Source organism: Lolium perenne, chromosome 2 (assembly GCF_019359855.2).
Source record: "Lolium perenne isolate Kyuss_39 chromosome 2, Kyuss_2.0, whole genome shotgun sequence".
NCBI lineage: Eukaryota > Viridiplantae > Streptophyta > Magnoliopsida > Poales > Poaceae > Lolium > Lolium perenne.
The window spans coordinates 21,217,707-21,230,368 of NC_067245.2; the positions used below are offsets into that span (position 1 = coordinate 21,217,707).

A 12,662-nucleotide genomic window follows, 5' to 3' on the forward strand; every position below is an offset into this window, starting at 1 on the left:
TCCTAGGGCCCACACACGTGCCAAATATGACCTCATTTCGGCAAACTATGTCATGCCGAGGCCGTTTCCCACCTCATTTTCGATAAAGTCAACCAGATTTAAACTAGAGGTACTTGATCTATTGCTCATGACTTTTGATAAATTAAATTGTAGGTTCAAAATATGATATGGATGTCATATTTGTATTCCTCTCATTTTTCTGATCAATTTAGACATATTATTTGCCAAATTCGTATTTACTGATATTAATTATTCCATATTAAATAAAAAGACAAAAATGAAATTATTTAATTGTTTTCAAATTCTATATTATTATTATTTATATATATTCATTGTTGTTTACTTAAGTAATTATTTAGAATTCAAAAATATAGAGATGTGGCAGCACGGTCAAAGGGTTAATATGATTGATATGGTAGTATTAACAACAAGGGCGTCATTTATTTCATGGAAGCTCATCCGAAGAGAACCAAGAAGTTAAGCATGCTGAGGCGGGAGTAGTGTGAGGATGGGTGACCAACTGGGAAGTTTGACTACAAGTGCAATTTGACCTAATATTAGGTGTACTAAGTGTAAGTGTGATTGTGAAAGATTAACAAGTAAAAAAGAATAAGAAAAAAATTGGAAAAAAATATTTTTTTAAAAAAAACATAATTTGAATCTTTTTTCAAAAAAAAATTTAAAATTTTTGAAATACTATGCCGACGGTATAACCGTCGACACAACAATCTGTGCCGATGGCCAGTCTGTGCCGACGGTGATCAGGCAGTCCCCGACCAGAACTATGCCGACGACGCTACGCCGACGGTCACCATCGGTACAGCCTATGCCGACGGCCTTTTTTGCTGTGCCAGCCGTCGGCAGACTGGAGCTCTCCCGTAGTGCATCGCCGGCGTGGAGCTACATCGCGATGTGAAGACTAAGACAGGAAAGGTGAGGAAGGAGATAGGATTTACACACGGCCCACAGGCACACGCCTCCAACATATCCCGAGTGTTTTCCCTTTTTTAAATGAAATAATTCATGCAAGTACATATCACCTTATACTTAATTTTTTTTTGAAACGTACAAATATCATTTTTTCGATTTTTGAAAAACCTACCCCGGGTTCCCATTGGCTATTTTCGTTCTCAATTACTCATTTTGTTGCTGTGTAATTTGGTACAGAAACAAGGGGATCGATCTCCAGGCCGGGCCCAATGAAGATAGGAAGGCCCGATAATGAGCAGCCGATGTGCTAACAGGCCCAGGCCTAGAGAGTCCATTAAACGGAAACTTTCAGAACTGGAGGACTGATGAGCGAAATGTTGCACTCCGCGTCCCAACCGCGTGGGGGTCATTTGCGTCATTTCTCCGCTCTGTTTGAAAGATGCCAGCAGATCGTGCATCATCGAGAAATTCTTCCCTTTGGCAGCCCCACGTGTACAGACTCTCTTTTGGACATAACGGAGGGCTGCGATGTTACCCAAATGCCCTTCCACGCATCCCAGAAAGGAGAAATGTCGTCCCAGAAGTGCTCCAATCATCTTTTTTTTTTGGACATGTTTTCGTGTTTTTTCACTGTGTTTTGTCATCAAACAATCAGGCTGCGGGCACTGCTAGTTTATGAACATGGTTAATTTCAACTAGGTGCATGCACACAACCAATTCCAACCATGTGACAAAGAAGAACCAAGAGGGGACAGGAGCCGCCAAATAGGAGGAAGGAGGTGGATTTGCCGCCGCATCTCTAGACTCGGCGCCGACACCACATCGCCTCCACTCCCTTGCCGACGAAGCTGACCAAACCACCTGCGTTGGCGCGCTCCTCCGGTGCGTGGCCGCTATGCACTGCCCGGAACTCCGCCTCAGTCATTCTGCTACCGCCTCTGACATCCTCTCCCCACCCAACACCATCTTCTCCATCACGTACGAACCCCACCCCATCGCACCCTTAAGGTCATTGCTCGCTGGCGGCTCCCTAGAGGTCGCCGACGTCAACTCGGTTGGTGGGCGGGGGCATAGGGAGAGGAAGAGAGCCATGAAGGCATAAGTGTCAATGAGAGAATATAATAGAAAAAGGGAGAGGACAACACATCTCAGGAGAAAGAAACATTATGCAGTTAAGAGATAAGGTATGCCCACCTATTTTCATGCGTTTTTAGTTCCATCTTGGTAGGGTTATCATGGCCAAGATCACCTGCCAATGAAGGAACGATTCAGTAGGATGCTAGGTATGTTTTCGTGGTGCATACAATGTTTGATAATTGAAATTTTCCTTTCAAGTATTTTGGGTGTTATTCTTTTGGAAGAGATAGCAAAGTCGGTACAAGAAGTGGTGCGGCTGAGGTGCGGCTAAAATAAGAAAAATCAATATTCCTATTTGAGCTTGATGGAGTTGGTACTCTCTCCTTGTCGTAGTACATGGCGCATTGGGGTTGCGCGAAAGTCAAACTCCACTAAATTTGATCAAGTTTATTGAGAAAACTATCAGTATCTACAATACCAAATGTATACCATATGAAAGTATAATTCATGATTAATTAAGTGGTATTGTTTTAAAATTCTAGTTGTTATTATTTTTAAAAAAACTTGGTCAAATTTCACACGGGTTGACTTTCAAAAAACCTTATACGCGCTGTATTTTAATATAGAGGGAGTGGAAAATATATGTGGTTGATGGTAAGTTGGTACTCCCTTCGGCTATATATAATGATGTATCTATACATAAAAGAGTGTCATGCATCCGAGTTTACATAAACTTGGAACATTCTTTTATGAACAGAGATAGTACCAGTTTTATTCTTTCTATTCAATAAAACCTTGACCATGGTGACTATGGCATCACCTGTACAAAATTCCAGAACTCGAGAAAGAAAAAACATTGACCGGAGAAGGAAGAAGGGCAGGGGCAGTTTAGGGAACTCGGCTGGCGGAAGGTAACGGCCGCGTCTAGCGGCGTAGGCTGGGCCTTGTATAAATCAATCCTGGAAAATTCCACCGGACGCCACGCCACAGAACGCTCCCAGCCAGCCCCTCTCGCGTCCGCCGCGGCGCCTACCCAGTTCACCGGCGTTCGTGCGCTCGTGCCGTCTCGATCCACCGACCCCCACCCCGCGCCGGCGACCATGGCGGATCAGCTCACCGACGACCAGATCGCCGAGTTCAAGGAAGCCTTCAGCCTGTTCGACAAGGACGGAGATGGTAAGCCAACCCCTTCCCCCTCCTCCTCCTGCTGTTCGGATCTCTCCGCCGTGCGAGCGTGCGAGCGTGCGAGATGCTCGCCTCTGCACGCGCGGTTGCATTGCCTTGTCGAGCGGTAAAATTTTCGCCGCCGGATTGTAGATCCGGCCCGGATCTGGACCGAATCGAGGGCCAAACCGTGTCGCTGTCATCTGTACCCAGTGGCCGGTTTGATGCGGACCGGACGCTTATCTTCGGAGCTGACCGTTTCCTGACAATGGCACCTCGTCGCCGTCTACGTTTTATTTTTGGGGATCACGTCGCCTTCTAGGTTTTATGGTCTGGATCGCGTCGCGGTCGCATCCGCTGTTACTTACTGGACGCATCGTCTGAACAAATACTAGTTTTTGACCGTGGACTGCTGTTTGTGACACGGTAGGAGTTCCCTGGTTGTACTGCGGTTAATTCGGTTTAGGCAGTTACGAGTCCATCTGGAGTTCTCTGTAGAAAATTCCCCACCATTTAGAAATTTGACGCAGTAATATTCTATGGGGTTGGTTAAAAGGATGACACAGGAAATCTAACGGTGCAATGTAAGATTTTAAGTAATTTTGCAATTTAAAAAGGGACTCTTCTGATTCTCTAAATATGGTAGACGGTTGGGTCGTAGTGCGTTTGGTTCTTGCCCAACATGGCCCTACCAAAATTTTGGTTGAGTCTTTCCTTGCCCACAAGCTGGCCAACATTGGCTGAAAGAATGAACTATAGAGTTGGTAGTGGAGCACTGGCAAGCCAAAATCTTCGCAACTATCCAAGCAATAGTCAATTTTTACCCCAACTTCTTATTCAGTTTTGAATGACCTGGCAGTTAAGTTTGTGTAAATACATTGTTTTGGTTCTCTATGCTGTAGTTGATTTTTCTATTGTCCTGGGCTAGACTCAACCAGGTAACGATTCTCTCGTAGTATTTTGGTACCCTGTTTGCTTTGGTTCTCTATACTGTACTTGATTTTCCTTTTGTCCTGGGCTAGTCTCAAGCAGGTAACATTTTTCTAGTATTTTGGTACCCTGGTTGGCTGAGGCTTGTTAATCGTGTAATGTTAAAAGTTGGTTAACCATGTGTATAAACTATCTATGTCTGAACATTTCACATCAAATGTATTATTGCAGTAATCTGTTTTGGTGTTATCATGTGAACTTTGAACAATCACTCTAGCAAATAATCTAGATATGTAAATTGTCCCTGAACTCAGTATAGTAGCATATTAATACCCTGCGTAGATATTCTTTCTCTCCTTTCGAACTTGTTTGGACCTTGCCAATTGCTGGCAATAAGCAGCAGTTTGTTTCCTTTTCTGTTCGTAAGTTGGGATGGTCATAATTAGACGTGTTGTGTACAATAATACTTTCCATTTTTCAAAGAAGAATTACTTTGTTTTGAGCACAACTCAATGTTCTATGCCTGATACTGGTCGAGCGTATCTCTTACAGGTTGCATCACAACCAAGGAGCTGGGAACGGTCATGCGCTCGCTGGGGCAGAACCCAACGGAGGCTGAGCTCCAGGACATGATCAATGAAGTCGATGCTGATGGCAACGGCACCATTGATTTCCCAGAGTTCCTCAATCTGATGGCTCGCAAGATGAAGGACACTGACTCAGAGGAAGAGCTCAAGGAGGCCTTCAGGGTGTTCGACAAGGACCAAAATGGCTTCATCTCTGCTGCTGAGCTCCGTCATGTCATGACAAACCTTGGTGAGAAGCTAACCGACGAGGAGGTCGACGAGATGATCCGTGAAGCTGATGTTGATGGTGATGGCCAGATCAACTACGAGGAGTTTGTCAAGGTCATGATGGCCAAATGAGCATCTCCGGAGATTGTGCATTGCATATTAGTTAAGATGCAACTCTTATTTGATCGATTTCCAGTTAAGCATCCTACTAGCTGTAGCTGCTGCTAAAACGGACAACGCAATTCCTGCTATGTTCCTTCTATCCAGTGTGTTTCCAGATCTATTGTGTTTTATGTGAACTTGCCCCTACCTGGTGTATCCTGATTGCAGTTGGGCCCGTTTGTAGTATATTTTTTAATCTTGTGCTCGACTCTTCTAGTATCAATGGAAAGCTGGTGCCTCTTATTTCCTTGACCGATTATAGTTGTTACCTTGTTATTATCTTGTGGTTCTGCACGATCTATTTTGTGAACTGCAGATATTAAGACCTATAGTTAATAATGTATATAATGCTGGATCAGACTTATTCAGCACAATAAAGGAGATTTGTCTGTCTGACCTGCTGGGTAGGTTGCAGTTAACAAATTGTTTGTTGGTTGTGATGGCAGAGTTGCAGCCCGAGCTGTGGTAGGTAGCAACTACCACACACGGTCCTGGCCTTTTTAAGGCCTGAAACTACTTGTCTTTCGTGCTGTGTGCTTGGAAGAGTAGAACCCATGGAGCACGAGAAGAAATATAAGGTGCTCTGCTTACATGGCTTCCGGACAAGTGGGAGCTTCTTGAAGAAGCAGATCAGCAAATGGCACCCTTCCATCTTCGAACAATTTGAAATGGTTCTTCCCCTGGATCCAATAGACAAACATTCCATCGTTTAGTCTTTTTTCTTTTACTCTCAAGTAACTTTGCGGTTTTTCAGGTCTTCCCTGATGGTATGTACCCAGCTGGAGGGAAATCAGATATAGAGGGCATATTCCCCCCACCATACTTTGAATGGTTTCAGTTCAACAAGGTAAACTGTTCAGATGGAACCAGAACTGTATTCGGCCCTTCCAAAATCGATTGGCATTTGAGATCTAGCTTCAGTTTGGTCACCATCCTAAACATACCCTCTATGCAGGAATTCACTGAATACACAAATCTGGATGAGTGCATTTCATATCTGTGTGATTACATGGTGAAGAATGGACCTTTTGATGGCCTGCTTGGATTCTCCCAGGTAAAAAGTCCAAGACAATTGCATTAAACTGTTTGAGTGCCTATGATATCAACTCTACGTGTTGAAAATCAGTTGTATGTTGTAGTTCATCTAGTAATTTCTCTCTTTCCAGGGTGCAACACTTTCAGCCCTTCTGATAGGCTACCAAGCACAGGTGCACACTTTTACTCTTTAATTCTGCTGACTTTGAGTAAAATTCTAGAGAAAGTACAAACGAACATGAAACAGTGGACTGCATTTCTATATTATATAGTGAGTCAACTGCTCTAGCATCAATATATCGGTTTTTATCAGAGCATCCCTATGATGTAGCAATTCAGTTGGTAGTTTTCACTATTATATAGTATTGTCAGTAAGGATCTGGATCTCAACCTCATCTTGACAGGAGATAATCTTTTATATTAACACTAACACTCAAGTGGGAAAGCTATTCTCAAGAGAAATTACTATTCTGGACAAAATATAACATTTTTTTATAGTAACACTTAAGTAAAAGGAAAGCTATTATTCAAGAGCATATGCCAAATATCTCTTAATCTGACATAGAACTTTTTGATACGAGCTTATGTCTGTCTAACCTAACTGTTGTAACAACTAACAAACATTTAATAAGAGCACAGACTTGGACAGAAAATTTAGTTCTCCAGGGAGATTGTTCTCCTTACTACGTGATGTTTCTTACTAATAAGCTGAATAATTTAGTGCAAGGTGCTAAATGATCACCCACCAATTCAGTTCATGGTATCAGTATCTGGGAGCAAGTTCAGGGACCCAAGCATTTGCGATGTGGCCTACAAGGCCCCGATCAAGGCGAAATCTGTCCATTTCATTGGAGAGAAGGACTGGCTGAAAGTACCTTCTGAGGAGCTGGCTGCTGCCTTTGATGACCCTCTCATCATAAGGCATCCCCAGGGCCACACTGTCCCCAGGCTTGGTTTGCACTCTTCCCTGTCTTTCTACGGAATTTACTGTCAAAATCTATAGAATGAGAGGCAGTTTGTTTTTGTTTCGTAGACGACGCATCCATTAAGCAGCTTTCTGCATGGAGATCCAGCATCCTGGAAGACCTCAAGAGTTCAGACGCTCCTCTGGTCTCGGAGTCGGTGAATCCGTCTGATAAGGAGTACGTTGGTACGGAGACAACAGAAAACCTGGTGGAACAAGTTGCAGCTTAAGGCAGTAGCTGAACTATGCTGGTTGAGTGTGGTGGTGGTGTCTGAAGCCTTGTTGTTTGATTGCTTTACCCAGAATACTTGATGGAACTTGTTCACCCATATCTGTCGTGATTTGGCCAGTATTGTCTCACTAAGATGAGATAATAAATCAATCTTGCTGAATCTGAACCTCCCAATCGCCTTCTCTTTTCCTCCCATGTTCATCAGTTTTGGAGAAAGAGAGTGAAGATTAACATAGTAGAGCATCAAATGCTACACAGCTACAATTTAGCCATCCCTTCTTCAAAGAGAAAAGGAGAGACACCTCAACCTATTGGTAGTATATGTTTTATCTACTTCCAGCTGGCCATGAACGAAACCTAAAGCCTATATATCGATGAACAAACAAAATTATGTAGGGAGTCCTAGGAGAACTATGTACAAGAGAACCTAAAACACTACTTCCCGAGGGAGATACTCTGCAGCTGCCTCATGTTGCGGAACTTCTTTCTTCAGCCTCACCTTCACAGACCCAAACAACATCCTTTAGCTGAGCCGAGAGTTTTGTGTAGAACTGCAAACATTTGTCATGATTTTGTAAGATTTACCATTGTAAGAGAACTGAGTTATCTTGTACCTGTAACAGTGGACTCAAGATAAAAACAAAAAACTGCACTGTAATAGGGCCAAAGAGGAAAAATATTAAAGACTAACCTTCTGAAATTCCAGAGTATCTCCTTTTGCCTTTTTGAGCTCAACGACATGCAAAGATGGAGCCACTTGGAACACCTAAACAGAACACAGGAGAAATCACTATTTGCCTTTTTCCCTGAAACACATTTCTCTAGCTGGTGTTTTTGTCTAACCTCAGTTGCAACATTTAGATTTCCTTTTCTTCCCGGTTTTAGGTTCTCCATTTGCATCTGAAAAGAAGCGATAAAAAATGTTTAACATATTAAGACATGAAGACTGACAAGGACAGTCATCATATACCCATATCCACCTTTTTTTATGTAAAAAAATGCACACCATTATTAAACAACACGAGGAATATTGCATGGAGGATATTTAGCATACCTTGTATGTGTGGGTCATTTGTATTAGAAGAAAGTACCAAAATAGTGCAAGAACAGCCCACAACATAAAGAAAAAAAAACAGAAAAGGAAACAAAAAGAAGAGGAAAGGAACTCTAGGCTAAGTTACTAAAGGTAGTACAACAGATATTTCATGGAGGATGATTACCATACCTTGTAATTTTTCTTTTGGATGTCAAACCCAAGTGGCTTAGCTGCAGCTTCTATCCTAGTGATGATCTCTCCGGGAGGACACTGTGATGTAAATCTTTTTTCTCTCTTGTACTTCTGGTATAGATTAATAAAATTTAGCTCACTGCATCAAGTGCATACTACACTCAAAATATGTTCCTGACCTTATCTGTTTCAAACAAGTTATCAAGATTCAGTCCCCTATTCAGTGATATCAACTCAAATGCGTTCATTGAAGCTGGTTGCCCTTCCATGTCCTCTTTCACAAGTTTTTCCTGGCAAATGTAGTTAATCATTTATTTAGTCTTATTTCAACCATAAAATGCCAATAGATTTTCCAGTGATTATCCAATTGATTACTCACTTCCGAGTCTCCAAAAGCAGCATCGACATCATCCAGAGTAGTTTGGCTTTTCTCATCAAAGACAGGTGGCTTGTACCCTTTTTTGAACCATTGATCTTTCAATAGTTGAGCAATAGTTATCCGCTGGTCAGTATCAACGAAGAAACAGGTAAGAACGAACTCTGCAAGTAATGTCATTGTTGAGTAATTTTAAATGTCACAAGTGGAATGCTATGTCAAAAAAAACTTACAGTGGAAGGATTAGGATCCAGAACTCTGGCAATCAGCTTTTTAGCACCATCAGAAAACCAAGATGGACAAACAAATTGTGCTGCAGAGATCTGGTCAGATAAAAAAAGTAAATAAAAATATACAACCAAACAGTGGAATTTATTTATATTGTATTCCTTCTATGTTACCTTTTTATAAAGGGATGCGAGATTGTCATCCTCAAAAGGCAGATATCCAGCAAGCATCACAAAAAGAATTACCCCACAGGACCAAAGGTCTGCAAGTGCACCATCATAGCCCTTATCCTCAATAACCTGCATATTATATATCGTTAGATTTACGCATTTTGTTCCTTGTTAAAATAAAAATACAAAATAAATACTACTTTAGAAGCAGATGTTACCTCAGGAGCAACGTAATTTGGTGTTCCACATGTAGTATGCAGTAATCCATCAGCCTGTTACGGTTGAAGTAGTTAAAGATTGAGATATAAATGTTAAACGCCATCAACATAAAAACTATACAGGTGCAGTAAGTTCCGTAATTTTGTAGATTTTTATGTTATATATAATATTACCTTTACCTGCTCAGATATAGCACTTAAGCCAAAGTCCGAGACTTTGAGGTTCCCAGCAGTATCAAGCAACAAATTCTCTATCTGGCATGCATGAAACATCAGTTTGTCACTTTTCCAAAATTTCTGCTGGATCGTAATGGCTGATGCATAATAAAAAAAACCAAGGGGTAGAGTCCTTGACACTAATACCTTCAGGTCTCTGTGGTATACACCCCTACTGTGGCAATAATCTACTGCATTGATCAATTGTTGAAAGAACTTGCGTGCTTCATCCTCCTTCAAGCTTCCGCGGTCAACCTGATTACGAAATCGGTAGAAGTCAATTAAAGTGCCATGTAAATAACAGCAACAGTGACATAGATTCTAAATTTCTAGCAATTGGTGTTGCTACTCTGCTGATCGACAATCGTCAACTACATAATAGTATGATAAAATAAGAGATGTGGTAGTACTAACGATAATGTCATGCAGCTCTCCACCCGTAACATATTCGAGAACAATGAAAATCCTTGCTTTACTACCCATCACCTGTTGTAATCAAGGCGGAAAAAATTAAAATATTGAGCAACTGTAGACTCAAATGTAATTATTTCTAACATATGCAGTATAACAATTAAAATGGTTGTTGCATCCCAAGGTTAGTCCTTACCTCATGCAGTCGAACAACATTGGGGTGCTGTATCAACTTCATCGTACAAATTTCCCGCCTAATCTGTCATCATAAGAGTTTGCATTGGCATCAAAATTAAGCTAGCATATATGTACTGACCTTTCTTTACTATTTACCGTGAAATCCAATAAATGACCATAAATAATTTTAGAGTTAATTACGGCACTGTAGCCATGTACTTTTCACCGCTTCATTTCTAGAATCGAAATGGGCTAGGAGACTTTTTCTATACTGTGAAAACCTAAGAAAATAGTACAAAATCATGCAAGGTAATATCACAATACTCACCTGTTCGACCAATCCGTGCTTCTGAACCTTCACCTTGTCAAGGATCTTGATGGCAACATGATCCCCAGACTCCATGTTCTTTGCGATCCGGACCTTTGCAAATGTTCCTTCCCCAATTGTGCGACCAAGCTCATACTTGCCGACGCGGCGCCTCACTTTGAGCGAAGCTGCCCTCCTAGCTTTGTACATCTTCGAGCGGAGTCTTTTCTAGGCGACTTTTATCTACTCTGTAAAGACTGAACAATGGAACAGTGAATCAGACAGGAAGACCGAGATTATTTCTCATGAAACTTTTTTTTTTTGCGGGTAATTTCTCATGAAACTTACAATTTAAGATTCACAGGATCATCATCAGCACGAGAAAAGGGCAAATGCTAAACGTGTGTCTGAAATCTCTGCAGAGATGATGACTCACTTCAGACATCGAATGTCATGGAGTCGTCTAGAGAAAGTTCAGAGGGAAATAGAGGCAGACAAGGATACTAGTTAATTACTACCAAAAAAGTAGTACTATAATAAATCTGCAAGGTGCAAGTTTCATTCAGTGAAATTTCCTGGAAGCTGCAGAAACCTTAATAATAGTAGTAGTTAGACTAGTCACAATGCATAGTATCATATAGAAGTATCATGCGTATGATACTACTAGATGTTACTACCTCCACAATGCATGGTATCATATACTAGTATCATAGTCTCCATATATTAATTATTTTGTAGAATCTCAATGCAAATATGTGTACAAGATTTACTTGACATTAATTTTTCTAGTAGTATGTGCTATGATACAGTATCTACCTATGATACTAGTACCCTCTCTCTCATCCTTAATTGCACTGCCACATCTGCATTTTGATACTACCTATGATACTCCCATTGTGGCTAGTCTTAAGGCGTGCAATTAAACCTCAGGGGTTACTACTTAAATGTAGCAAACGTCAAGCGCCCCCTTTTGCCATATCAAACAAACAAACCGAAGCTGTCAAGGTACCCCTTTATAGGCAGACACGGGAAGAAGAAGAAGAAAGAAGACGTTTAGTACTAGGAAGAAAGTTCAGCGGTTGGATCTTGCCGTTTATAACACCTAGAGAGTCGTGGTCAGAAAAGCCATTCATTCATTGAAATTCTAGACAAGCATGAAGCCTCATGTAGAAAGTTCATTGTCGAAACTATTGAAAACTCCTGCCCGCAGAGACAAACAATTACTAGCAAATCTGCAAATGTATTTTCTCCGAAGGGGACGAAACGAAAGAAAAATGCTGACACATTGCTGCACATGGACGCCACACGCCCAGGGAATCAACACCCCCGGCCGCAATCGAGCAAGAAACGAAATCCCCTTAGCTTACCCGTAGCGCTGACCAGGATCAAGCATCCCGCGGAATTCCCCGAGATGCTAACCAATGCAAAGAACTCTACAGCCTCCCGTGCAGACTGGTAAATGAAGGACGAGAGCTGGAGCCGTACCTTGGGAGGGAGAAGAGCGGCGAGTCGCCGCCGGAGAGGAGGGAGGAGAGAGGCGCTCCGACGGCTCACGGGGAGGGAGAAGCGGCGCGTGGTGTGTCTGAGAGGCAGGCAGGAACGGGGGTCATCACCACAGTTCGCGTTTTGCAGGCCTCCTTGCCGCTCCGTTTTGTAAAGGCATCATGTGGTTGACAGACTGAGACAAAACAACCCGCCCCACCACCCGCAGCCTCGTACCTACACTGTTGAAATACAACGTTAACGGCATGTTGTTGAATTATGCAATGGGACATTTTGGCTTCTCTGCGGCTCCAAGGAACGGCAACCCTCTTCTAGTTTTGTTCTGTTTTTTTTTTTTCTTTTTACTTGGCACCAATGTCCGAGTAACTAGTATTATGGAATGGAGGGAGTACGTCCAGTTTTTGATTTAAGTGTTTGTAGGATAATATGCGGCCATACTCTGTTTTTTGAACTTGGAAAACCTTGATTTTTGACTAAATCTATAGGTCATGTATTTGGTAGCGGAGGGAGTAGTTGTTGTGGTTGTGGGATAGTAAGGAG

General features: G+C 41.9%; 3 protein-coding genes across 5 annotated transcripts; 2 read left to right on the forward strand and 1 right to left on the reverse strand.

Moving 5' to 3' along the window:
• Nucleotides 1–2,966: 2,966 nt before the first annotated feature.
• LOC127331440 (calmodulin-1) lies at nt 2,967–5,309 on the forward strand. Its single transcript, XM_051357614.2, has 2 exons — nt 2,967–3,183; nt 4,654–5,309. The coding sequence occupies exons 1-2, from the start codon at nt 3,108–3,110 to the stop codon at nt 5,025–5,027; spliced, it is 450 nt and encodes a 149-aa protein (XP_051213574.1). The 5' UTR covers nt 2,967–3,107; the 3' UTR covers nt 5,028–5,309.
• Nucleotides 5,310–5,454: 145 nt separating this feature from the next.
• LOC127331439 (dihydrofolate reductase) lies at nt 5,455–7,448 on the forward strand. Of its 2 annotated transcripts, none has more exons than XM_051357612.2 (6): nt 5,455–5,728; nt 5,812–5,904; nt 6,013–6,111; nt 6,224–6,265; nt 6,814–7,045; nt 7,126–7,448. In XM_051357612.2, exons 1-6 carry the CDS (start codon nt 5,612–5,614, stop codon nt 7,284–7,286), a joined length of 744 nt encoding a protein of 247 aa, XP_051213572.1. In that variant the 5' UTR covers nt 5,455–5,611; the 3' UTR covers nt 7,287–7,448. The 2 variants fall into 2 exon arrangements, with proteins under 2 accessions (XP_051213572.1, XP_051213573.1); XM_051357613.2 differs by having other exon boundaries at nt 6,847–7,045.
• Nucleotides 7,428–12,278, reverse strand: LOC127331438 (CBL-interacting protein kinase 31). 2 transcript variants are annotated; one of them, XM_051357611.2, is made up of 16 exons: nt 12,105–12,278; nt 10,968–11,082; nt 10,641–10,876; nt 10,332–10,394; nt 10,139–10,210; nt 9,872–9,979; nt 9,689–9,763; nt 9,509–9,562; nt 9,294–9,419; nt 9,126–9,215; nt 8,896–9,018; nt 8,696–8,806; nt 8,514–8,627; nt 8,132–8,188; nt 7,980–8,054; nt 7,428–7,839 (listed from the first exon to the last, which is right to left on the reverse strand). In XM_051357611.2, the coding sequence occupies exons 3-16, from the start codon at nt 10,827–10,829 to the stop codon at nt 7,756–7,758; spliced, it is 1,341 nt and encodes a 446-aa protein (XP_051213571.1). In that variant the 5' UTR covers nt 10,830–10,876; nt 10,968–11,082; nt 12,105–12,278; the 3' UTR covers nt 7,428–7,755. The 2 variants fall into 2 exon arrangements, with proteins under 2 accessions (XP_051213571.1, XP_051213570.1); XM_051357610.2 differs by having other exon boundaries at nt 9,683–9,763; nt 12,105–12,277.
• Between the last annotated feature and the right edge of the window lie 384 nt (nt 12,279–12,662).

Bases quoted from the DNA above. Each gene is read 5' to 3' on its own strand.
- LOC127331440 (XM_051357614.2), top strand. From the start codon at position 3,108: ATGGCGGATCAGCTCACCGACGACCAGATCGCCGAGTTCAAGGAAGCC. The intron at 3,184-4,653 runs GTAAGCCAACCC...TATCTCTTACAG, and splicing joins GTTCGACAAGGACGGAGATG to GTTGCATCACAACCAAGGAG.
- LOC127331439 (XM_051357612.2), top strand. From the start codon at position 5,612: ATGGAGCACGAGAAGAAATATAAGGTGCTCTGCTTACATGGCTTCCGG. The intron at 5,905-6,012 runs GTAAACTGTTCA...CCCTCTATGCAG, and splicing joins AATGGTTTCAGTTCAACAAG to GAATTCACTGAATACACAAA. The intron at 6,112-6,223 runs GTAAAAAGTCCA...CTCTCTTTCCAG, and splicing joins GCCTGCTTGGATTCTCCCAG to GGTGCAACACTTTCAGCCCT.
- LOC127331438 (XM_051357610.2), bottom strand. From the start codon at position 10,829: ATGTACAAAGCTAGGAGGGCAGCTTCGCTCAAAGTGAGGCGCCGCGTC. The intron at 8,189-8,513 runs GTATGGTAATCA...GCTTCTTTTCAG, and splicing joins TCCAAAAGAAAAATTACAAG to ATGCAAATGGAGAACCTAAA. The intron at 8,055-8,131 runs GTTAGACAAAAA...TGTTCTGTTTAG, and splicing joins ATCTAAATGTTGCAACTGAG to GTGTTCCAAGTGGCTCCATC.